This window comes from Daucus carota, chromosome 7 (genome assembly GCF_001625215.2).
Source record: "Daucus carota subsp. sativus chromosome 7, DH1 v3.0, whole genome shotgun sequence".
In the NCBI taxonomy this organism is placed as follows: Eukaryota; Viridiplantae; Streptophyta; class Magnoliopsida; order Apiales; family Apiaceae; genus Daucus; species Daucus carota.
In genome coordinates, this window is record NC_030387.2 from 35863372 (window position 1) to 35891007 (window position 27636).

The 27636-nt window shown below is 32.4% G+C and overlaps 2 protein-coding genes across 8 annotated transcripts; both read right to left on the reverse strand.

The window, feature by feature from the left end:
* Nucleotides 1-1841: 1841 nt before the first annotated feature.
* Nucleotides 1842-27054, reverse strand: LOC108195783 (histone-lysine N-methyltransferase EZ3). 6 transcript variants are annotated; one of them, XR_010285667.1, is made up of 12 exons: nucleotides 12469-12694; nucleotides 12217-12320; nucleotides 11386-11420; nucleotides 11196-11278; nucleotides 10987-11094; nucleotides 9514-9596; nucleotides 7428-7559; nucleotides 7042-7132; nucleotides 6221-6255; nucleotides 5986-6113; nucleotides 5824-5897; nucleotides 1842-1979 (listed from the first exon to the last, which is right to left on the reverse strand). XR_010285667.1 is itself a non-coding variant. In XM_064081498.1 (10 exons), the coding sequence occupies exons 5-9, from the start codon at nucleotides 11065-11067 to the stop codon at nucleotides 6223-6225; spliced, it is 420 nt and encodes a 139-aa protein (XP_063937568.1). In that variant the 5' UTR covers nucleotides 11068-11094; nucleotides 11196-11278; nucleotides 11386-11420; nucleotides 12217-12320; nucleotides 12469-12694; the 3' UTR covers nucleotides 4620-6113; nucleotides 6221-6222. The 6 variants fall into 6 exon arrangements, 2 of the variants coding, with proteins under 2 accessions (XP_063937568.1, XP_063937569.1); XR_010285668.1 differs by lacking the exons at nucleotides 1842-1979; nucleotides 12469-12694 and adding an exon at nucleotides 26888-27054 and having other exon boundaries at nucleotides 4620-5897; nucleotides 12217-12301; XR_010285666.1 differs by lacking the exon at nucleotides 1842-1979 and having other exon boundaries at nucleotides 4620-5897.
* Nucleotides 19402-24758, reverse strand: LOC135147827 (histone-lysine N-methyltransferase EZ1-like). Of its 2 annotated transcripts, none has more exons than XM_064081497.1 (8): nucleotides 23265-24758; nucleotides 22116-22318; nucleotides 21813-21944; nucleotides 21432-21522; nucleotides 20579-20626; nucleotides 20334-20462; nucleotides 20171-20248; nucleotides 19402-19983 (listed from the first exon to the last, which is right to left on the reverse strand). In XM_064081497.1, exons 1-8 carry the CDS (start codon nucleotides 23292-23294, stop codon nucleotides 19501-19503), a joined length of 1194 nt encoding a protein of 397 aa, XP_063937567.1. In that variant the 5' UTR covers nucleotides 23295-24758; the 3' UTR covers nucleotides 19402-19500. The 2 variants fall into 2 exon arrangements, with proteins under 2 accessions (XP_063937567.1, XP_063937566.1); XM_064081496.1 differs by having other exon boundaries at nucleotides 19402-19986.
* Nucleotides 27055-27636: the final 582 nt, after the last annotated feature.

The window sequence follows — 27636 nt, forward strand, 5'->3', positions numbered from 1 at the left end:
TCACATATAACAGCCACGATATCGTTTCTCTTATGTACTTCACACCTACTTACAAACCGATTAGTTGGGTGTCTCTGCTCTTCAACTTCATTAGTCTTGCGGATTCTACTAACCTACAATGTTTTCTCGCGGACAAAAAAAGAAACCAGACTTTTTCCACTTCCATATTATCTTTTCACTTCTCATGTCACGGGTTACACTACACTTCGAAACCTATAGTCAAAAATATAAGGGTTTCGGTGACCATATATACTGTCAAGTGCTTAACATGTGTTTAGGGACACCGGGACAGTGGAAATACTTGCTAAGTAGCTTCTCTAATGTTTAGTAGTATTTTCTACTATACACATTATTTTTTGAGTCTTGCCTCGATGGTTCAAACATAAGTATATTATAGAATGGTTTAGGTTCGATTCATCCCTAGTGCATTTTGTTCCCAGACCTGTCTATCCTTTGATAAAGATTTTACTGTAAAAAAGAAGATTAATATATGTTGGCGAGGAAAAGGGTAGAAAGATACACATACGCGCATGATTAACTGCTATACATAATTTGCAATCTGCGAAAAGTTGTTGATTACTTTTGGAACTAATATTTCCCAATCACCTGTTTAGAATCATCCTCGTAACCCCTTGTTGATCAACCAAGCATGCATGAAGTGTCAACATTGTGTTCAGTAATAAACATCAAATCATTCAAACTGCAAGATGGAGTGTAATGACTAATGAGACACTCGCTAGCCTTTAAAATGATTGTACGTTGAGATACGTGCGTTTCCCAAATCCAAGGGTGGAGAATGGAGTTAATGCAATAGTGGGGGTTCTGCCTCTCTACTGATTGATCTTGATGGGTAAGTGAGTTTGTAAAAACCATGGGGGGCTAACTTTTTTGTGCATCGAGGGGAAAGCTTTGAGGTGTCGACTTATAAATGGTTGTGTGCCTCCACTTTTTAGATTTTGGGACAAATGACTTTAGACTCACTTTTGGGACTTTGATATGTCAATCGGAGTTCTTTGTACGAACAGACAAATTGAAGCTTATTTTCTTCCCCGTGTTGTCACCCAAACTAATGGTCTGATGTATCGTTGGAGAGTACTCCTTTCATCCCAAATTAGATGAGCTCTTTGAGAAATTTTTTTATCCCAAAATACTTGAGCTTTTTTTTTAATGCACATTTATCAATAATTTTCCATACTTACCCTTTCTTTTTAATCATTTCCAATATAGTATCTAACTAATACAATTGAAAGTCAATACTCCCTCCGTCCCTTTTTACTTGTCCATTTTGAAAAAATAACGCATCTTAAGAAAATGTTAGGTGGATATCTTGTTTTCATACATATCCCTAATAAATGTAATGAATTAGATAGAGTTGTGTATATATATATCCTAGTCAAACATTGGAAGTTGTTACATTTTGAAAAAACATACAAAAAGTTGCTTTGAAAAGAGAAGTGGACAAGTAATTTGGGACAAATTTTTTTTCCAAAAGGGACATGTAAAAGGGGACGGAGGGAGTACAATAAATATGGGTAGCAAATGGAAAAAAGAAGAATCATTTAATACTTCTTAATATATGCAAAATGAGCAAAAAGCTCATCTAAATTGGGATGGAGGGAGTAATTCGCAGCAAGCAGTCTTCTTTTTTCACAGAAAAAGTGAATAATTCAATAAATTACGGGACAAATTTTCAAGCTGCCAATTACAACTCATTGTGAAACCAAAAACGAGTTATAAAAATAATCATTTTATTTTCAGATCATTTAATACATTAAATATCTAAATTTTTTATTTAAAAAAATATTATAATTATATCTCGAGCAATCCAACCACATCAACTATGAACATAGTTAATCACAATTGACATTCACATAAGCAATATTTATAATCCAATATTCAGTGTTCAGATCTATGTGTTACATCAACTGATATTGGAACAACATCTGTAGTCCAGTGTTCAGAATTATCAATTACATCAACTGAAATTAAAAAAAAAAAATTATCATGAAAGATAAGCTTATGCAATATTCATTATTATGCCATATTTGACGCAAGATTTATGAATCACCCAAAATATCATATAAGTCTTTAGAAAAATTATCGAAATCAAAAAAAAATAAAAAATAAAATCCTAATATCCTAAAAAATGAACACAACAAACAAACTTGATAGCAAAGTATTCAACAAAAATTCGCCAAAAAAATTCAAATTCAAATTAAATGAAAGTGCGAACGGGATGAAGAGCGAAGAAGCGATACCTAGAAAACTTGAAAGTAGGGGTGTCAAACGGATAAAACGGATACGGATTTGCCCATATCCGTATCCGTCTACTCAAAATCGGATCCGGATCCGGATACGGATATGCAAATTTTAGAATAAAAAGATCCGTATCCGTATCCGGTCGGATATTATCCGGATACGGATAATATCCGTATCCGCTTTTTCGAACATCACCAAAATCAAATATACATTCTGAGATTAATTAAAAAAAAACATATTTTGAACCATTCAACAGCAAATGTATACCCAATCAGAAATTAATAACATACTTTAACAGAAGTTTAGGCATTCAGGCCAAATATTTCGAACAAAATATTAATTTTAACAACTTAAAATCACAAAACAACACTATCTGCAACAATTTTAAAAAGAAAAAGCTTGATGAAGATAGTTCCATTTTCTCCATTTGCAAGATACTTAATGTTTCTTTTTTATTTTAAATATTAATTCTTTTTCAAAATTTATATGATAAAATAAAATATATAAGTAAATAATAAATTTATATAAGTATTATTATATACATATAATAATTTCGAATACGGATACGCCTATATCCATATCCGTATCCACAAACTCCGGATTCGAATACGGATAATATCCGTATTATTCCGGATACGGATTATATCCGCTTTTTCCCGGATACGGTAACGGATTTTTCGGACGGATATCAGATCTTTCGAATTTTTTTGACAGCCCTACTTGAAAGTCTGCTATGATGCAAACCCTAAGTTATTATTTTGCGTTTGTTTGCGGTCTAGCTTTTTAATAATGGGAAGCAATATTATAAAAGGCAGAAATCAAATTAATCGGTGGAGGTACCGATTTAGTGATTAACCAAAAATAATGGATTAATCAATATTAATTTAATAATTCATAATATAATTAAACATATATAATTATTTTCGAATTATCTCTCAAAAAAATTTCAAATTTTAATATCTTTGTCAATTTTTGACTAATTAATCTGATTTTTGATCAATTAATCTCGATTAAGTAACAATTTAATCAACTTCTATATCAATTATTTTAACCCCATTTTTACAAGTCGCATCGAAATTCATTTAATTATCAATTAATCAGTCAAATTTTAGAAATTTTATGAAAAGATAACATTTTAAGGATGAATTTCTAAATCACCAATAACAATCGAGTCAAATCTACTCTGTTTTTCTGGTTGCATACAAAATATCATTTTCATAGTTAAAAACTGATGAAACCGGAATCTAGAATGAGTGTTTAGCTCACAAATATGTGAAAGTTGTCTCCTTTGTTCATTAAAAATGACAAGATTAAAGTCTTTTACTGACAAAGGGGGTGCTTGGGGTACGAGTTCGAAGTCAGAAATGCTAGTGATTTTTGTATTTTCTAAGTAATTTGCATTTTATTATAAGGTTTTTAATCTTTTAATATGTAATAAATTTTATTTATTAATAAAATTCCCTGTATTTTAATAATTCATAAATTTAAATTACCAAAACCTCAATTGACATAAAGTTATCCAAATACTTTTATTAACTTAAGTTAAGTTCATTTATCACTTACAATCCTCTTCTTTATTCTAAATGTTAAGTCATTTTTTAAAGTTAAGTCAAGCAACCTTTAAAAAATGATTATAGAGAACCCGAGCCTATCCTTTGATATTATATTCTCCTGTTTATCTCAACAATCCAAATATTCAAATTCAAACATAAATTATCCTAATTTCTTTTGGACGGTATCCAAATACTGATCACTCATCAAATCAAGATTATTTGATTTGATATCAATATAATGATTTTATTATTTATACATTTTTAGTTCATCAGAAAACTTTAAGTTGTGTTTTTTTACTTAATACTAATATATAATAAATTTTTTCTTTTGAATAAAACTTGTAAAAATAAATTTTATGCAATCAAATAAATTATTTATATTTGCTAAGATAATCAAAAAACGGTTCATAATATTCTTATAATTTTGAGTTCCTTATTTTCATCTTTATTTTCTGTAATTTGAAATTTTGATTTTTATTTATGCAATCAAATAAATTATTTATATTTGCTAAGATAATCAAAAAACGGTTCATAATATTCTTATAATTTTGAGTTCCTTATTTTCATCTTTATGTCCTGTAATTTGAAATTTTGATTTTTATTCTTGAGTCGTTAGTAAAAAGGATATGTTTTTCATTGGTCAAGTATTCAATTTTAACTTTATTTAAATATATTACATCTTAATCAATTCATCTAATATAATAAAATACTCCATAATAATTGAATATTAAAATTAATAAAATATTTATATAGTAATCCCTCTGTACTAATTGTTCATGGACCGAATATGGCCTTATGTAGATCGTAGAGATTAATATGTCCTTATTAAAAATAAGGATTTTATTTCAAACTTAAATGTGATTTTAGAATAAAATTTAAAATGGTTCGTTCACAACATTAGGATGTTGCAACAACCAGAAAAGTTGCCTACAAAATAATAAAGTTTGCAAAATCTTCACAGAAATATGAAGGTGATAAATCATCTATTATTAGGAAGGGGGGTTTGTCTTTGACAACATTCTTCTTCGGTCCGGCTTCTTGACTAAGTATAAGATGCATTTCCCTAGCTCTGCTGTTGGAGGGAGTATAGTCCTCATCTTTATCTGAATCTTAAGCCTCCTTTTTAGCTCTGGTACTCCTTGAAGTATAGTCCTGGTCTTTATCTGAATCTCAGACCTTCCGTTTGGCTCGAGTTCCCTTTTTAGCTCGGCTGCTCCTCTGAGAATAGTTCTCGTCTTTATCTGAACCTGATACCTGTGACCCTCTGCCCACGAAGGAGCTACGTCTACTTTTGTAACCATAATCAATAAATAGTTCCTTTGGCAAATATTTCGATCCTGTGATTTCCAGTCACTGTCCATTTCATATTGCCGTAATAGCTTTTTGCTTTTAGCAGATTTTGTTAGTGGCAGGAAATCACAGGATCAATATCTACTGGCCAAAAATATCTTCTGTATGGTTACAGAAGCAGACGTAGCTCCTTCATGGGCAGAAGGTCATAGGGTATCAGGTTCAGATAAAGATGAGGACTATTCTCAGAGGAGCAGCCGAGCTAAAAAGAGAACTCGAGCCAAACGGAAGGTCTCGGATTCAGATAAAGATTAGGAATATACTCCTGGGTGTACCAGAGGTAAAAAAGGAACACAAGCTGAACAGAAGGTGTCCGATTCAGATAAAAATGAGGACTATACTCCTTCCACCAGCAGAGCTAGGGGGAAGGCATCAAATACTTCGTCAAGAAGCCGGGCCAAAAGGGAGGCCTATGGTATGAAGAATGTTGTCAAAGACAAATCCCCTCCTAAGAATACATAATTTATCAGTTTCACATTTCTGTCGAGATTTTGCAGACTTTATTACTTTGTAGACTATTATCAGCATTCTACAACTTTTCTATTTTGTGGTAGTAATGTATTGATGGGTAATGATATATTCACATGTTCAATAAATAGCCAAGGGGCAAACATACAGGTTTGGCAGGAATATGAATTTCTTAAAAGCCAAAAATTCTTACCTTTACTTAGCAATTTGGTCTAGGAGAATGGTTGGTGCAACTTAAATTACTTCCCTTCCCATATGCATAACATACTAACATTAAAAAGTTGGCAAATTAATGTTTAATCTACAAAAGTAAAGGCCAAAGACCAGGGAATTAAGTGATTTTCCAGTATTATACCTGATCATCAAGATCAAACAAATACGAGGAAGTCATAAAGGTCATGTCTTCCCACATTTATCTGCTTCATCACGCGTTATCAGTTCACCGGTGTATTCTCCAATAAATGCATCCTTTTCGCATGCATTCTGTGGAAGCCAGTAAAAACGAGTCACGTAAAAATTTATTTGAAACAAAAAGAGAGGGACAAACACAATTCATTCAGATTTGTACAGAACTATAAAGAGTTGGGTACCATTAGGAATGCGCGCTAGATTCACCAATTAACACCTGTACATAAATTGGTGCCAACAGATTAATATTAGCACCAAAAAAAAAAACACGCATCCATATCTAAGAAACACATTAGTTGCTATTTTCACATACCAGAATGCTAACCTAATTTTCTAATTACAAACCAGATGATATGCTGAACTATTGGAAAGACAAGTACTATAGCCAATATAAATCATATGAGTTGATTATTTTAGTCCCTGTTGCAATCAAATTACTATCTGTGCTATTCATTATTACTTTCCAAAAATCAAAGAAGCTCACAAATCTCAACTAGCGAGAACTAGTTAAGAAGAATCATAAAGTCATTGAAAAGGTCTGGTAAAAATGGGCATGAGAGGAACATTCGACATCCAAAGAATATTTCCCCCGGAAGAAACAAACTAACTTTTTGGGATTAGACAACACCATTTCATTTCAAAGAGGATATTCCCCTTTAAATACTGTTATTTTAAATTGCAGAGGGCCAACTTCTTTGATCTTTAAGCAAAATGTCCAGGTGTATTGACATCGAAGGCTTTCACATTACAATGTTACTTGCATAACAAGACACCCTAAACGCTTGTCTCCACACGAAAGCCTTCAGAAGATAATTATACAGATGATTTCTTAAAACAAACAATTTGCTTTGGAATACTCCTCGATCCCGTGAAGCTATCCTGATGTGATTGTCATTTTTTTACAGACTATTCCTAATGAAGTCTATATTCAAGTTATACCCCCTAAAAGTATTCCAAAAATTGAAAAAACAAAAGGAAACTATATGGTGTAAAATATTATTACCTTCTGATGTTGATTTTGAAAAAGCTTCATATTCATACAGTTGTAACTTTTCTCTTTTGGCGGAGGAGCTCCACAAGTGCCATCGCCACAACTGATGAACAAAATTAATCCAGGAGAAGTAACAGTGAAAAACAAGACTAATATTGTAGACGCGATTTCATCATCAAGGGTCAATCTCTGTAACAGTTCTAATAATATTTTTTGATCAGATGTAAAACAAATCATCAGTGCTCTAACTAGAGAATTTTTGCCTATTCTTTTCACCTTTTAACTTCGATTCCACAAAAACTTTAAAAGTTAAAATAGATTAATTTTTGACTATTCATGTACAGGGGTTGGGGAAAGAGTCAATATTAATAAAGGAAATTAAATATTATTTCTTTTACCTGACAAAGCAATTGAGGCAGACATCAGAATCACATTTCCTATTTGCAGCAACACATGAGCACTGTCGAGTTCGAGACTGGTTTTTGGCACAACAGCATCCTCTAAATCGATTTTTGCAACTCTTTGAACAACTGAAAGATTATATATGATTCAAGCCACATTTCGCATCATAGGATACATATAGATGACATGAATTATACGAGGATATATCTATGCATACACAAGTAACCCTTTTTGACGGTTCAGCTAGTTTGGATAAGGAGACGCTTCATGCAATCATGATCTATAAGCAAGTGACAGACACGCAGTACTTTTCACAGTGGGTTCCATTTAAAGTGCACAAACAACCCCCCCCCCCCCCCCCCAAAGGAAGATTTACATCCACATGGGTCATAATTATGATTAAGTTCACCCTTTTTCACATAAATCTGTCCACTTTGTGAACGAAAGGTGTCCTTTACCCTTCTTGCAAACATGTTTTGATTTTTATGCTACTTGGGTACCCTGATGTATATTCAACATGAAAATCAATTATCTAAAGATGACGATTTGAACCAATTTTAGCATGCAGAGGATCGAATTTTACAAGTGTCATGCAAACTGTAGAGTGTCCAGAATTGATTAAAAGACAATGAAACATAGTTGCAATATTTTAAGCAACAAAAGACCATAAAATTGAGTATCATATGCTTTGTATTCAACTACACACCTTCCAAATAAGAGAAATCACTAAAACTTAATCTGACTCGGCATAAAACTAATTAGCGCGATTATAATGACAGTTCTAATAAAGTAATAAATCTAGAACCGTATATAGATAAAGTTTACATAATTGATATCGCCGTCATAATGCTCCATCAACAAATTTCGATCTTACAGTAGCTTCAATCGTCTAAGGAACCAATATGAAATTCAGATCTAGCGGAAGCAGTGGGGGACTCAGAAATTTTGGCGAGTAGGTTCCATATATAAATTTTGTGGTGAGAGTCACAGAAAGCTGCTACAATTGTAAGCACAAAGAGGGTCAGGGAGGTTGTTTGTTTTCATTCTTCTTCCCCCTCGTTTATGTTGTTGCTCTAAAAGAACATTGTCATTTTTGAGCAACAACATAAACGAGGGAGAGCAAAGAACGAAAACAAACATCAATACGGAACTCGACTCCATGGCCCTATTTGTGCTCACAATTGCAGCAGCTCTCTGTGACTCACCACAATTTATATATGGAACCCAGTCGCCAAAATTCATGGGTCCACCAATGCTTATGCCAGATCTAAATTTCCTAGTGATTCCTTATACGATTGAAGCTATGGTAAAATCGGAATCTGCTGATGGAGCATTATAACAGCGGTATTAATTTTATAAAATTTCTCTATATAAGATTCTAGATTTATTACTTTATTAGAACTGTAATTTTATTTGCACTAATATACTTGTTTACGTGGCTCGATTATTTTGTATTTTTTGAACTTCTTTAATTGTTGTTGTGTTTATGATACAATTTTCCTATAATGGTAAGGAGCAATGCTACATTGTCATTTGAAGAGATAATTTGCTTGTTAAGAGTATGTCAAATGCTAGTGCTAAATTAATATTAAACCAGAAATTGTTTTTTAATATTTTGGTGCTGAATAAAATTTTTAGTCCTATGTATGGTCTTGAAATGGCACCAAAAAAAACTCTAAATAGAGCAAAATTTTATCCAATCTATATTTAAAAATGTATTTTAGCTTTTAATTATCTGTTTTCCTCCATCTTTCTACTTACATGCTTAAATGGCAATTATAGAAAGTATAGTTTGTATCATTTGTAGCAGTGGATTAGAGTAGGTTTTTTTAATTGGGGCCATTTATAGATATATCATCATTTATAACATCGCATTGAATATGCTATAAGACATGTTTTGATTGATACGGATTTTACAAGGACATGTGGTTTTATTTGAATATGTTTAAAACTTTAGTCAAGAAATAACTACAAATCTATACAAACTAATATTAGAGCATATGATATAACATCGAAGATTATAGTGTGCACGAAAGAAATAAGAAACAAAAACTAGCACGGTATAGTTTTCGAAAATTATACCTAAGTGTAATAGGCTGCCACCAAGTCCAACTGATTTCCCAATTCCATGAATCCAAAGTCTGAACATCTCTTTCCATACGATCCTATATAATTGTTGACACAAAGCCCAAATAACAAGTGATGATATATATCAGAAGAAACATAGGCAATAGTTAGCAATTCGAGTATTATAAATGTTGAGTATGTGCCATATACATTGACAGAAGCATGAGAATACATGGCCAGGGGATGTATGAATGACTTACAGTATAAAGAGTAATACAAAACAATCACACCAGAAACAAGATGATACTGATGACAGAGCACAGTTTTCGAGGAAGGTGCAACTAAACCAGAAAAGTTGTTGAATGCTAATAATAGCCTACAAAGTAATAAAGTTTGCAAAATCTCGACAGGAATGTGAAGGTGATAATCAAATATTCTTTGACAACATTCTTCGAACCCTAGGCCTGGCTTCTTGACGAAGTATGTGATGCCTTCCCAGAGCTAGCCGGAGGGAGTATAGTCCTCATCTTTATCTGAATCGGAGACCTTTTGTTTAGCTCAGGTTCCTTTTTTAGCTTTGGTACTTCTCGGGAGTATAGTCCTGGTCTTTATCTGAATCCAAGACCTTTCGTTTGACTCGAGTTCTCTTTTTAGCTTGGCTGCTCCTATGAGAATAGTCCTCGTCTGAACTTAATACCTTGTGATCCTTTGCCCACGAAGGAGCTACGTCTAATTCTATAACCATAACCAATAAACAGTTATTGGCCAGCAGATATCCTTTCCTCGGCAAATATGCCGCTCCTGTGATTTCCAGCCACTGTCCATTTCATGTTGCCGTAATAGCTTTTTGCTTTTAGCAGATTTTGTTAGTGGCTGGCGATCATAGGATCGGAATATTTCCGAAGGAAAGGATATCTGCTGGGCAAGAACTGTTTATTGACTATGGTTACAAAGCAGACGTAGCTCCTTCATGCGCAAAGGATCACAAGGTATCAAGTTCAGACGAGAACTATTCTCATAGGAGCAGCCGAGCTAAAAAGAGAATTTGAGCCAAAGAGAAGATCTCAGATTCAGATAAAGACGAGGACTATACTCCGAGGAGTACCAGAGCTAAAAAAGGAACATGAGCTAAACAGAAGGTCTCCGATTCAGATAAAGATGAGGACTATACTCCCTCCGGCTAGCTCTGGGAAGGCATCACATACTTCGTCAAAAAGTCGAGACAAAAGGGAGGCCTAGGGTTTGAAGAATGTTGTCAAAGACAAATCCATCTTCCTAAGAATAGATGATTTATCACCATCACATTTATGTCAAGATTTTGCCGACTTTATTACTTTGTAGGCTATTATTAGCATTCTACAACTTTTCTATTCTGTGATAGTAATGTACCAATGGGTAATGATATATTCACATGTTCAATCAATAGCCAAGGGGCAAACATACAAGTTTGGCAGGAATATGAATTTCTTAGAAGCTAAAGTTTCTTACCTTTACGTAGCAATTTGGTCTAGGAGAATTGTTGGTGCACCATAAATTACTTCCCTTCCCATATGCATAACATACTAACATAAAAAGGTTGGCAAATCAATGTTTAATCTACAAAAGTAAAGGCCAAAGATCAGGGAATTAAGTGATTTTCCAGTATTATACCTGGTCATCAAGATCAAACAAATATGAGGAAGTCAAAAAGGTCATACATCTTCCCACGTTTATCTACTTCATCATGCGTTATCAGTTCACCGGTGTATTCTCCGATAAATGCATCCTTTTCACATGCATTCTGTGGAAGCCAGTAAAAACAAGTCACGTAAAAATTTATTTGAAACAAAAAGAGAGGGACAAACACAATTCATTCAGATTTGTACAGAACTATAAAGAGTTGGGTACCATTAGGAATGCGTGCTAGATTCACCATTTAAAACCTGTACATAAATTGGTGCCAACAGACATTAATATCAGCACACAAAAAAACACGCATCCACATCCAAGAAACACATTAGTTGCTATTTTCACATACTACTACACCAGAATGCTAACCTAATTCTCTAATAATTACAAACCAGATGATATGCTGAACTATTGGAAAGACAAGTACTATAGACTAATTCAGACATGATTCGAAAAGGAAGGATTACCTTTTGTGTAGACAGAGAAATGTTCTTTGAAGATACACATTATATTCATGGCAACGGAAGCACCTCTGAGCTAAGACATAATGTAGTGTTCAGGTAGAAGTCGAGGCATAAAATTTAGTTAAACCTTTCTTATTTAACCTTCTCACATCTTTTTTCTTCTTCTTTCTTCAGATCAATTATGTACTTCTTACCAACCTTAGTACATAGTGTGCTTTACCTAACTCATGCAACGTAGACTAATATTTTGAATAACTTTCTTCCACAATAGCAGGCAAACATCTTAGTGTAATTAATTACATTCCTCCTTTAAAAAGAATATATTTGATCTATCAACTCAATTTCAAGTTTAATTTGCACATTAGGATTTAGATTAATCTTCTCCTAACAACATCGTCAAGTCTTTCCATAAATATAAAAGATTCAGATTTGCTTCCCCAATCTGGACACTGTCCATCCTAACAATCAATAACTACAGATCTATACGAACTAATATTAAAGCAAATGATATAACATCGAAGATTATAGTGTGCACCAAAGAAATAAGAAACAAAAACTAGCACGGTATAGTTTTCGAAAATTATACCTAAGTGTAATAGGCTGCCACCAAGTCCAACTGATTTCCCAATTCCATGAATCCAAAGTCTATGAACATCGCTTTCCATACGATCCTATATAATTGTGTTGACACTGAGCACAAATAACAAGTGATGATATATGTCAGAAGAAACATAGGCAATAGTTAGCAATTCGAGTATATATATAAATGTCGAGTATGTGCCATCTAAATTGACAGAAGCATGAGAATACGTGGCAAGGGGATGTATGAATTACTTACAGTATAGAGAGTAATACAAAACAATACCACCGGAAACTGGAGGATACTGATGACGGACACATCGCCGCCGGTGGAACAGTTTTCGAGGAAGTGTTAGGTTGAAGAAGCGATTGCTGCCAAATATATATAGCGCGATTGAATTAGGGTTTTACGGCACAAGGGTATCATGGCAGCGGGCGGGCCCGGCCCAGAGGGAGGGGAACCCGCGGATAAAATTTATGTATTCTTATTAGTATATATCAGTCCTGTAAATCTATTCTATTTTAAGTGACGATGTCCGTACCTAACTAATGGTACTATCAATCATGCACTAACAGATAAATGTCACCAAACATTCGTTCAATCTCTTTTTTTACATCCTATACACTTTATCGTTAAACTAGATTATTTTATAGTTATTTTTTTACAGAAGTTGACTAAAATTTGAGTTTGCATTGCTACAAGGGCATATTTTATCAAATTTAGTGAAGTAAAAAAAATAGGGCCCATTTTCTTCTTTCGCCCCTGGCCCTCAGAAGGTATGGAACGGCCCTGGGAGCGGGGTTTTACTCATTGGGAAATTTTAATTATTTCTTTTTCGTTTTTGTTTTTGACAAAATTTCTTTTTCGTTAAAAATAGGGAATTACCTTGTATACTGTTTTTTCAATTTTATTTTCAAAAATACTACTTTCTCCAATCTTATTTTCAAAAATACTACCTTCTGCTAAAATCTTTCAAAAATACTACCTTCTCTAAAATCTTTCAAATCTTATTTTAGAGAAAGTAGTATTTTTGAAAATAAGATTGGAGAAGGTAATATTTTTGAAAATAAGATTGAGAACTTGGTTATGAATAAAAAAAACCCTTAAAAAAAAGAGTCTAAAATGTTGGGATATAGTTGTATGTATTATTTTAAATTTTTAATATTTTTATTTTGTAAATTTTAGATGCTATTTTATCTTTATTTGAGATGTAAATCTGGATGAATGAAAATTTCTCAGAAAAAAATATTGGACATAAATTTGATAATAGCTTTAATAATTATAATTAACATTATTTTACGCAACAAAATTTATTTTTTGTTTATTATTTAAGTAAGTAAGGTTGTATATCAAATAAAATCAAATTAAATTGCAAATCAGCGATAAAAAAAATATAAATAATATCTTATGTATAAAATATTTTTGTTTCATTTATCGATATCTAATTCATTTGAAATTCGTATTTTGAGTTTTAATACTTACATCAGTTTCTTAAATTTAATATTATTGCTTTTTTCCATAGTAGGCCATAAACACCAAAGATGACATATTTCAGACGTATTTTACATTACATTATTTTTGATATGTATTTATGACATTCATTAAAATCTTCGATATGTAGTTAAAATTTTCAAACAATTATACAAATATTGGCGTTTTCTCGTGATTGACCGTGATGATTAAAACCCACGAATGACATATTATGTTTATTGGTTAAATATGGAGTATCAGATGTAACAACATATTCAAACTCTTTATATGTTGCTTTAAATTGCACATCAGTCCAAAATAAGAAATTTATCTTATTTTCATCATCAAGGTCTATTGTGTAATAAAATTTATTGGAATTTACTAGCTATATATTAACTTAAATATTTTGGAGGCAACATCATCATCCTCTGTCAATCTCAATATTTTACTTGTCCTCGTATGATTTTCACAATTTTTTTATAAAAAGTATATATTTTTATCATGACCTCCACCACTTTCCACCGGTCTCAATCGTCTATTTGTCCCATATAGTTTTTATAACTCTTTTCTAAAACATATTTCCGTGACCTCCATGTCTTAACCCAAGAGTATCATAACTCTTATTCTTAGAAATATTAGTTTAATCGCATAAATCAATATATTTTTTTGCATAATTTGTTAACTTTCTATTGCATCAAATGCTTTGACTCAAATTATGATTGTGTTCATTATCTGAATGACACCATTTACCTTCTTCCATTCTTTTACACAATCTAATTTTATAATTTGATTTCACTACGAAATTCTGTATTCAAAATTAACTACTATTTTTCGATGATAGTCACCATATCTATGACATATTATTAAGTACGTGTTAACTCTGTAAATTTTCATGATATTTCTTATCGTAATTTCGAATCCGTTTTGTTTTCTATATCGTTTGTAATATTCAAAAACTTCGACTTCAGAATCAAATACACAATTTACTTCTAGGGACTAGAGTTTTTCTAGATTTCTTCGTCATTATATTCCTCTTCCACATCAAACGGTTATAATTCTTACTCTTATTCATTGCCCCATTTCACAATCAAATTCCATTATTCATTATCTCCTTTCTTGGTTAATTAATCTTTTAATTCAAATTTCAAAATCTACGCAAAATCCAATAAACATGAATCAGTATAAATAATCAATTTCTTATATATACTCGATAAATTAGAGAAAATCATATGTTACAGTCTATACATGCATATTAAGAGATTTTGTTAAAGATATGTAATATAAGATGACAAATGTGATGATTGTAGTCAAAACTACGGTAAAATTATAAAAAAGAAAAAAATTATCAAAATTTTAATCTAGTTAAAATAAATATTAAAAGTGAAAAAGTGAGTCATGCCCATGCATTAAAATTAGGTGGTGAGTTAAGATGCGTACGCTAATATTTATCATTTATTTAATCTTCGTAATAAACGTTGTCCAAGAAAAATATAATATTTATTCATATCAAATGCATTATACGTTATTGATTCACAACAAGAGGATCATCGGCTTCTTTTGCATACTGAAAGTCCTCACTAGCTATGAAAGAAAGATTGTCAATATCTCATGTGACTGTCATCATAGACTCTGTGATATTAATCAGATTCAAAGCTCTCTTGTCTACATAATTATCCTGCCTAACAAATATTTGATAGGTTGTAAAGGCATGAGTTAAAGTCTCGGAGTTGAGGAAAATGATGTTCATCATAAATTGATATTCTTTTTGAAACTCTTCCTTCATGAAACCGTCATAGACACTTGCATTATCTCTCTATTTCTCTATTTTATTGCATCAGATACTCTCCTTTGTTATCATCCAAAATTCAAGGTTCGAATTTAGCTACAGGCCCTTGATGTGTGTTCGTAACTCAGATTTGTTATAATTAAAAATTCACATCTAAGATAATTTGTTTTAGCCAACTTCCCTCTATATATTACTCCCAGTGATTATCAAGACAAAAAAGGGGAAAATCTTATTATATGCATCATAAAACAACTGGTTAAGATAATATACTACAGCATCAAAAAAGCCCAGAACTCCTTGCCCCAACCACGAATTGCTCACACATTACATCTAAGTTAACCATCAAACAACTTGCTCATCAACAAAAATGCATAACCTATGTTCTGGTGTTATGCAACATCTGAGAAGGTCCCTTTTTGCTATAATTTTTCTTTAGTTTTCACAACATATGTTTCCATAGTCCACGGCTGCTTATATCTTTGCTACGAATAATAGCAAAGGAATTCCCTGCAGCTTCCACATCTTGATGCCTAATGTTATTTGTTTTCAAGGACATGTCTGAATATTTATTGTACGTTTGAGAGCAAAGGTAGAGCCGGAGGTGCTATCAACAATTGTAGGGGAGTTCGGGGAACATAAAACTTCTTTTCTTGTTGGAGACTCTGGATATATACCTTCTCTCAACACTGTCTTCAGCTAGCAATGCTCTAGTTTCTATAATTTGCTTTAATTTCGTCTTACTAGCGAATATTCTTTGTTCATTTCCACTTAATTGGTTGATTTTTTAACTAAATGCAAGGAAAATGTTTCGGTCCAGACAAGACCAATCTAATACATGACCTGACATGAAATCTTATCACAAATTTTTTTGACAAGAATGTATGCTGTCAACGATCTGGTTGAATACAACTATCAAGGACAAATAAGCCAGAGCCGGAGAAATTTAAAAACTTATAGACAGCAGTGCAAAAGTATATACTATAAGTAAGGCGAGGAGACTTACAATTTTAAAGTTGCCTTTCTTCAAAGTAATGATCATACCTTAAGGTTTCATTTTGTTTCATGCTACAGAGAGACCACCATCTTTAGTAACTTCATCATCAAGAGTTAAATGTGAGATCTTAAATGACTTGTCAATGGTTCCTACTGCTAATTTTTCCATCTCAACAAAGTCATCCATCAGACTAATGCCTAAATCTACAACTACACTGGATGGTGCCTCATGTTTATAATTACTTAAAGGCTCCATTTTTGAAATGAACCGAAAAGCCACAGATTCAACAATGCTTAACTTTCCATCACTATCCATGTCAGGCATTGAAGCCACATAAGTTCATGTATGGCAGGTACATTTAGTCCCATAACTATCGAATCTTCAACTAATTTATCAAGTTGTGCCTCAACTTCGAAAAATTTAGAGGTTGAACTATCAAATATGTCATTTGAAATCTGGAGGTTATTAATTTGTGCAATCAAATCTTCTTTAAGAGTTTAATTTTCTTCCTCAATTTAGAAAGTTTGATCTTTGTTCTTGATATTAAAATAAATTTACTACCTCCATCCTATTCTAAAAGAATAATGCATAAAAAAAGTTAGTTGAATTGTATATTTTAGGTATTAACCCTATTTATTGGATTACTTTTACCTATAAGTGTTATAAATTCGCATTGGAAATGATAAAAAAGGGTAAATTTGAAAATTGGTAGATAAATTTACATTGGATGTAGAGATGGACAACTATCATGAAATAAAAAAAATCTTTAAAAAAAAGACTAGTATATTGGGAGGAAGGAGGTATATCTTAATTTGATTAATTACTTTAATATAAATTACATATATATTATATTATTAAAAGTTAAACATACAAAAGTAAATCACTCAAATCAAACTTTTTAGAACATTATATTAAATTTATTTCGCTGTTATGTTATTAAGGTATGAATGAACATTATATCAAATTTTATATATTTCACTATTATGTTATTAAGGTCTGAATCAAACCCAGTCAACAAAATATCAATATAAATTATTAAATTAAATACATATAATAAAGTTCTCTATATTTCAATATGATACTACTAAAAAATTCGGAAGTTCAAACCATCAACAACATATTAAAATAAATTATTAAATTAAGTTAGAACAAAGTTCCATGTATTCCACATATTTACTGTAGTACCGTAGACCACGTATGTTCTGCAACTATAGAATGGCATAAAAACATTGCAAAATGTGTTATTTTGCAAATCATGTTCTATAAACGTCATTATTTTGTTAAAAATTTTGACAATCCTAAACATTCTACAAGTTAAATAGTGAAAAATACATTATTCTGCAAAACATGTTAAGTTTGCAGAACATATTTACATATTACAGAACATATGTGTTCTACTTGTCGAACATAAATGATTTTCAATATTTTTCATGAAATAGTGATATTTATAGAATGTATTTCACAAAATAACAAGTTTCATACATTTTGCAATGTTTTTATGTCATTCTATAGTTGCAGAACATACGTGGTTTACGGTACTACAGTAAATATGTGGATTACATGGAACTTAACTCAATTAAATTAACATAAAAATATTATTGAGTACTGAAAACTAAAAATAATTTAAATTTAAATAACATAATATAATACATAAATGCTGTTGGGTCCAAGTTATATGGAGACCACACTTATTTGGAGTTTTGGAGTCCTCCATCTGGTCCGTTCATTTTGCTCAGATCTAACGGCTGTTATATTTTAGTTTATTTTATAAAAAAACATGTGTATATCTCATTGAGCGTAAACATGTACATCTCTTTAACTGTATCAAAGCTTGTAACTGTTGCTTACGTTTGAGCGTTGAGGATGACGGTTTTTCAGTTTGGAGAGACTGTGTCTGCAAACTTATCCTTAATTTCTTCGTACTTTCTTCTCTCTGTACAGGATTGCAGAATTGTTGTTCAATCTATTCTTGTCGAAGTGGTCCTATGAGCGTTGAGGATGACGGTTTTTCAGTTTGGAGAGACTGTGTCTGCAAACTTATCCTTAATTTCTTCGTACTTTCTTCTCTCTGTACAGGATTGCAGAATTGTTGTTCAATCTATTCTTGTCGAAGTGGTCCTATATTATTGTCCTGCAAATGGTACACAATGGAGTTCATTCAAGTTTTTTTTAAATTCATGGGTTCTACAGATTTTAGTAATACAATATTTTTCAATTCGTCGTAATTTAGGGAATTGAGAATTTTTTTCAATTGTTCTGCACACCGGCGTGAACATATTTTGTTGTATAATGTTGTTCTATCTTCTTGTCCTGCAAATTGTTAACAATGGAGTTTAGTTTGGTTCGTTGTTTACATACTCTGGTCTTGTAGAAGCAAATACATTAGTTTTTCAACTCGTTGTAATTTAGGGAATTGAGCATCTTGTCAATTGTTCTGCACACCTGAACTCATTGTTCTTCTTTACCAAGCTTTGCTTGGTTTGCAGCCAATTTATATGCCAATTACAATATGATCCTGCACTTCCCTTTTTACGGCGTGTCCAATTCTTAAAGGATTTGGATAGTGAATGAATGAGTGATTTTAGGAGGACAACTGGACATGTAACTGTAGATTCAATGACGCTTAATCCGGGGTTACGATCGTGTCATGTCTATATACGGAACTGCGTATTTGTTTTTTCTTAATTTTCTCTTTCTTATTTTTTAATAGACAATACCAGCCACGTGTCCTGCACATCTGTTGTTCTGATGCTTCTAATCCAACGGTGTTAGATTAGGTCTTCAAGTCCTCCAAACAAAACAAATCTCCAAGTAACCCAACTCAATGGTGTTATCACAATTATGATCATGGATCACAAATCTTGGATTTTGAATCAAAATGACCGGATATGGCATCAAGCAGAGTATTAGAAAGTCCTTATTAGAATAAACTCTTTGAATGTTATTTTAAACTTGAATATGATTTTGAAATCAAATTTAAAATTGTTTGTTAAGAAATATAACAACTAAATCCGAAAAGTTGTCGAAAGTTGAAAATGACCTACAAAGTAATAAAGTCTATAAAGTCCCGAAGAAATGTGAAGGTGGGTATAAAATCTTCTATTTTAGGAAGGGGGATTTGTCTTTGATAACTTTCTTCAATCCCTAGGCCTTCCTTTTGGCTCGGCTTTTTGACGAAGGATGCGATGCCTTCCCCTCTGTTGCTAGATGGAGTATAGTCCTCATCTTTATCTGAATCGGAGACCTTCCGTTTAGCCCGGGTTCCTTTTTTAGCTCTGGTGCTCCTCGGAGTATAGTCCTCGTCTTTATCCGAATCTGAGATCTTCTCTTTGGCTCCAATTCTCTTTTTAGCTCGGCTACTCCTATGAGAGTAGTCCTCGTTTGAACTTGATACCTTGTGATCATTTGCCCATGAAGGAGCTACGTCTGCTTTGTAGCCATAGTCAATAAACAGTTCTTGCCCAGCATATATCCTTTCCTTCGCAAATATTCCGATCCTATGATCGCCAGCCACTAACAAATTCTGCTAAAAGCAAAAAGCTATTATGGCAACATGCACTTGACCACTACAAGTAAACCATGTAATTATCGCTTTTATTTGTGGTCGTAATGTGCTGATGGGTAATGATTCACATGTTCAATCAATAGCCAAGGGGAAAACATACAGGTTTGGCAGGAATATGAAGTTCTCAGAAGCTAAAATTTCTTACCTTTACATAGCAATTTGGTCTAGGAGAATGGTTGGCGAACCGTAAATTACTTCCCATCCCATATGCGTCAATAACATACTAACACAAAAAAGTAGGCAAATCAATGTTTAATCTACAAAAGTAAAGGTCAAAGATCAGGGTATTTGATTTTCCAGTATTATACCTGATCATCAAGATCAAACAAATACGAGGAATTCAAACGGTCATATGTCTTCCCACGTTTATCTGCTTCATAGTGCGTTATCAGTTCACCGGTGTATTCTCCAATAAATGCATCCTTTTCGCATTCATTCTGTGGAAGCCAGTAAAAACGAGTCACGTAAAATTTTATTTGAAACAAAAGAAGGGACAAGCACAAAGCAAACATTATTCATTCTGATTAATACAGAACTATAAAGAGTTGGGTACCATTAGGAATGCTCCCCATCCAGATACACAAGATTCACCAATTAACACCTGTACATAAATTGGTGCCGTTAGACATTAATATCAGCACACAAAAAAACACGCATCCACATCCAAGAAACACGTTAGTTGCTATTTTCACACACTACTACACCAGAATGCTAACCTTATTCTCTAATTACAAACCAGATAATAAAGTGAACTATTGGAAAGACATGTACTATAGCCTATATAAATCATATGAGTTAATTATTTTAGTCCCTGTTGCAATCAAATTACTATCTCTGCTTCATTATTACTTGTAAAAACTCAAAGACACTTACAAATCACAACTAGCGGGAACTGGTTAAGAAGAACCATAAAATCATTGAAAAAGGTATGGCAAAAATGAGCATGAGGGGAACATTCTACATCCAAAGAATATTTCCCCTGGAAGAAGCAAACTAACTTTTTGGGATTAGACAACACCATTTCATTTTAAAGAGGATATTCTCCTTAATATACTCTTAACTTAAATTGCGGATGGCCAACTTCTTTGATCTTTTTAAGTAATATGTCCAGGTGTATTGACATCGAAGGCTTTCACATTACAATATTACTTGCATAACAAGACACCCTAAACGCTTGTTTCCACACGAAAGCCTTCAGAAGATAATTATACAGATAATTTCTCAAAACAAACAATTTGCTTTGAAATACTCCTTCATCCCGCAAAGCTATCCTGATGTGATGGTCGTTTTCTTTACAGACGATTCCTAATGAAGTCTATATTCAATTTATACCCCTTAAAAGTATTCCAAAAAATTAAAAAAAAACAGAAGGAAACTATATGGCGTAAAATATTAAATATTATTACCTTCTGATGTTGATTTTGAAAAAGCTTCATATTCATACAGTTGTAGCTTGTCTCTTTTGGAGGAGGAGCTCCACAAGTGCCATCGCCACAACTGACGAACAAAATTAATCCAGGAGAAGTTACAGTGAAAAACAAAACTTATTAGAGAAGATTTTATCATCAAGGGTCAATTTACGTAACAGTTTTAATAATATTTCTCAGTCAGATGTAAAACAAATCATCAGTGCTCTAATTAGAGAATTTTTGCCATTTTTTTTCACCTTTTAACTGCCAATACACAAAAATTTGAAAGTGAAAAGTTATTAATTTTTAACAATGCATGTGTTGGGGTCGGGAAAAGAGTCAATAATATTAATGAAGGAGCTTAAATATTATTTCTACCTGACAAAGCAATTGAGGCAGACATCAGGATCACATTCCCTATTTGCAGCAACACAAGAGCATTGTCGAGTTCGACACTGGTTTTTGGCACAACGGCATCCTCTAAATCGATTTTTGCAACTCTTTGGACAACTGAAAGATTATATATAATTCAAGCCACATTTCCCATCATAAGATACATATAGATCACAGGAATTATACGAGGATATAACTATGCATACATAAGTAACCCTTTATGACAGTTCAACTAGTTTGGATAAGGAGACGCTTGATGTAATCATGATCTATAAGCAAGTGACATACCCGCAGTACTTTTCACAGTAGGTTCTATTTAAAAAGCACAAACAGTCCTCCCCCCCACAGGAAGATTTACATCCACATGGGTCATAATGATGATTAAGTTCAACCTTTTTGACAGAACTGTTATCAGAAGACTTCTTTGTGAACAAAAGGCGTCCTTCACCCTTCTTATGAACATGTTCTGATTTTTCTTCTACTTGGGTACCCTGATTCATGTATATTCAAAATGAAAATCAATTATCTTAAGACGGCAATTTAAGAACAACCAATATAATAAGCAGGCAGAGGATTGAATTTTACAAGTGTCATGCAAATTGAATTGAAGAGTGTCCAGAATAGATTAAAAGACAATGAAACATAGTTGCAATATTGTAAGCAACAGAAGACCATAAAAATTGTGTATCATATGCTTTGCCTTCAATATTGAACTGCTCACTTGTACAGTTATACTACTTGCTCCAAATAAGAGATGTCACTAAACATAATCTAGCTCGGCATAAAACTAATTCTGCTTACTAATAAAACAAGGCATATACATTTACAATATGTTGGTGTATCTCTTGACTAAAGTTTTAAACATATTCAAATAAAATCACATGTCCATGTAAAATCAGTACCAATCAAAACATGCCTTATAGCATATTCAATGCGATGTTATAAGTGATGAAATATCTATAAACGGCTACAACTAAAAAGGAACACCACTCTAATCCACTGCTACAAATGATATAAACTATAATTGCCACACAAGCAAGTGAAAAATAGAGGAAAACGGATAATTAAAAGCTAAAACACATTTCTAAATACATATAGGATACAATTTGGCTCTATTTTGAGTTTTTTGGTGCCATGTCAAGACCATACATACGACAAAAATTATATTCAGCATCAAAAAAATCAAAAATCAATTTCTGGTTTTATATTATTTTACCACTAGCATTGAACATACTCTTAACAAGCAAATTATATCTTCAAATAACAATCTAGCGATACTCCTTACTATTATAGAAAAATTGTATCATAAACACAACAAAAATTAAACAAGTTCAAAGAAAACAAAATAATTGAGCCACATAAACAAGTATATCAGCGCAATTAAAATACAGTTCTAATAAAGTAATAAATCTCGAAACTTATACAGAAGAAATTTACATAATTTATATCGCCGTCATAGTGCTCCATCCGTAGATTCCGATTTTACAGTAGATTCAATCGTCTCAGGAATCACTAGAGAATTCAGATCTGGCAGAAGCAATGGCGGACTCAAGAATTTTGGCGAGTGGGTTCTATATATAAATTGTTGAGAGGCATAGAGAGTTGCTGCAATTGTGAGCAGAAAGATGGTCAGGGAGGCGAGGTTTGTATTGTTGTTTGTTTTTGTTCTTTTTTTCCCCCTTAGGTTGTTGCTATAAAAGGTTTGGGGATGTTTTTGATTTTTTGGGCTTATTCTTAGTGGGCCTCTAAATATTTAATTTCAAATGGGGTCCTTATTGAATTTTCTATTTATATTGGATTTAGATGCAGGTCCAATGGGTGTATGGGAACCCATAGCCCAAGCTATAGGTCCACCCCTGGGTAGAAGATCTAGTTCAATAGTTGATGTAGTCAATGTAGATCTGAAATACTGAGATGTTTGTGTTAATTATCGAGCGAAAAAAATAATCAAAGAATAAACAAATTGGGATGTTCGGTGAAACAGAATTGGAAAAATAAAAAATTGAGGGTGTGGCGAAAGAGAAAAGGAAGAATTTAAAAATCTCAAATGGGTCAATCAAAAAAAGCCCAAATAGCATGGGATGAAGTAAACAATCCACCTAATAAGACAATCTACATAAATAATTAACAAGACAATATACATTTAATAAAGATAATGATTCAGATGAGAACAATTTACCTGTGAGAACAGCGAGAAATGTGATATACAAAATAATTGTGCTGCAATTTCAACAGTTGTTCTCACCTAAATCACTATTTATATTAATGAATATCGTCTTATTAATTTATTTATATAAACTGTTTTATTGGTTGTACTGCTTGCTTCATCCCGATTTATTTGGGCTTTAGTTGATTGACCCATTTAGGTTTTTTTTAATTCTTCCATTACTCTTCCGCCAGACACCCCCATTTGTTTACTCTTCCTTTTCTCTTTTGCTAAACAACCCTGTTTGTTTATTTTTTTCATTTTTATTTCGATCGATAATTAACAAAAACATCTCAGTATTTCGTATCTACATTCACTACATCAACTATTGAACTAGTTATTCTGCCCAGGGGCAGACCTATAGCTTGGGCCATGGGTTCTCAAGCACCCGTTGAACCTACAGCAAAACCAGATATAAATAGAAAATTCAGTAAGGAACCCATTTGAAAATTATCTATGAAACCAATTATTTAGAGGTTCACTAAAAATAAGCCCAAAAAATTAAAAAAACAACCCCAAACCTTTAGAGTAACAACGTAAACGAGGGGAAAAAAAGAAAGAAAACAAACAACAGTACAGACCTCGCCTCCCTCACCTTCTTTGTGCTCACAACCGCAACAACACTCTATGACTCTCACCACAATTTATATATAGAATCCACTCGCCAAAATTTCTGAGTCCGTCATTGCTTCTGCCAGATCTGAATTCCCTAGTGATTCCTGAGACTATTGAAGCTACTGTAAAATCGGAATCTATTGATAGAGCATTATGACGGGCGATATCAATTATGTAAATTTTCTCTATATACGATTCTAAATTTATTACTTTATTAGAACTGTAATTTTAATTGCGCTAATATACTTGTTTATGTGGTTCGATTATTTTGTATTCTTTGAACTTGTTTAATTATTGTTTTGTTTATGATACAATTTTTGTATAATGGAAAAGTATTGCTACATTGTCATTTAAAGAGATAATTTGCTTGTTAAGAGTATGTTCATTCCTATTGCTAAAATAATATAAAACCATAAATTGATTTTTGTTGAGAGATAATTTGCTCTTTAAGACTATAATCTTATAAAAAAAATTGAAAACAGCTCCCAATATTTCATTATTTTCTTGCGGAAAACAATGTCATGACAAAACATACACGAAGCAGTTGATTTTGAGATTTCTTGTGCAAAGAGCCTAAGATACATCATCAAGCTATATAATACAAAAACTGAGAATACTATTATAATTCAATTGCACATCAGGAATATGAGAATAGAACCTTATAACCACATTTAATATTGGAGTTATTAGGATATGAGTGCTAGATTGGAATATATGCAACAAATATGTGATACTATCGGGTTTTAAAGGCATTACCTGAAAGCACGACTTTGGACCTAAATTCAAACATGATTCGAAAAGGAAGGATCACCTTTTGTGTAGAGGGAGAAATATTCTTTCAAGATACGCATTATATTCATGGCAATGGAAGCACCTCTGAGCTAAGACAGAATGTAGTGTTCCGGTAGAAGTCGAGGTGTAAAATTTTACTTAAACCTTTCTTATTTATCCTTCTCACACATATTTTTTCTTCTTCTTTCTTCAGTTCGATTATGTACTTCTTTTCCAACCTTTCAAATTCATAGTGTGTTTTACCTAACTCATGCAAAGCAAACTAATATTTTAATAACTTTATTCTACAAAAGCAGACAAACGTCTTGGTGCAATTAATTACATTCACCCTTTAAAAATATATATATATATACAATCTATCATCTCAATTTCAAGTTTAATTTGCACATTATGCGTTAGATTAATCTTCTATTCTTCTCCAAAACAACTTCGTCAAGTCTTTAGATTAAAGATTGGGATTTGCTTTCCCAATCTTGGCGTGGTTCCTCCTGAGTCCTGACAAGCAATAACTACAGGATCTATACAAACTAATACTAAAGCAAATGATATACATCGAATATTATAGTGTGCACAAAAGAAATAAGGAATGATAATTAGGACGGTATATTTAGTTTTCGAAACTTATACCTAACTGTAATAGGCTGCCACCATGTCCACCTGATTTCCCAATTCCACGAATCCAAAGTCTATGTAACCAACTAGGGGGCTGGTTAGTTCTTCCAAGCCAGTAAAAACACTCGAAATACCAGAATTATCAAACATTTCATAATGAGGAGGAAAGCTCATGATTGTATATATGAATAGAATTGATAAAACAAGAATAAAATGCGCAGAATGAACAAGACAGAAGAGGAAATTGACAGAATTGAAATACAAGCAATTGAAGAAAAATAAAAAGCTTAAGAGTTGTCTTCTTCCATTTCCGAGGAACGCCTCTGATACCATTTGTAACCAACTAGGGGGCTGGTTAGTTCTTCCAAGCCAGTAAAAACACTCGAAATACCAGAATTATCAAACATTTCATAATGAGGAGGAAAGCTCATGATTGTATATATGAATAGAATTGATAAAACAAGAATAAAATGTGCAGAATGAACAAGACAGAAGAGGAAATTGACAGAATTGAAATACAAGCAATTGAAGAAAAATAAAAAGCTTAAGAGTTGTCTTCTTCCATGCCACCTCCTTGAGTTGAGAACAGATTATATAGCTGAGCAGGTTTGATTGGGCTCAACTGGATTTATAGTCTGAATTGTCTAGAGGCCCAATTATAAAAAATAGTCTGGTCACACAAAGCCCATATAACAAGTGATGATATATATCACAAGAAACATAGGCAATATCTACCTGCTAGCAATTCGAGTATGTACAATTTTATGTTGAGTATGTGCGATATAAACTGACAGAAGCATGAGAATACGTGGAAGGGGATGTATGAATGACTTACATTCTAAAAAGTAATACAAACAATCCCACCGGAAACAGGAGGATACTGATGACGGAGACATCGCCGCCGGTGGCACAGTTTTCAAGGAGGTGCGAGACTGAAGAAGCGATTGCTGTTGTATATATAGCGCGATTGAATTAGGGTTTTACGCAAGAAGGGTATCAATTTTTCTGGCAGTGGGGTTTTACTCGCTAGAAAAATTTAATCATCCCTTTTTTTTAGAAGAAAATTGAAAAAATTGGGAAATAGTTGTACGGATATAGTTAATTTTAATTTTTTAAAGATTTCTTTTTGTAAATTTTAAGTGCTTTTTATCTTTATTTCAGATTTATATCTTAACAAGAAAAATATCTTAATACAAAAAATAATAACAAAAATATTGCAGACAATAGTTTTAAGTAACTATAATTAACATACTTTATGCAAAAAAAAAAGTAAGTTTTAATTTTTATTTAAGTAAATAAGGTTGCTTATCAGATAAAATCAAATTTAAATTTAAAATAAGATAAAAAAATTAAATAAAATGTGATATATAAAATATTTAGTTTCATTCATTGATGCTTATGTAACGAAATTGATACTTATTTTTCTTATAACAGGTCATGAAATCAACGATAACGGGTCTTATAAAAAATATGTTGAGAAATATTTTATATTGATCTATCTGTACATGTAATTATGACATTTGATGGAATCTTCGACACGCGGTTATCATAAAATATTTTCTCTTGATCAAAATAAATGACATA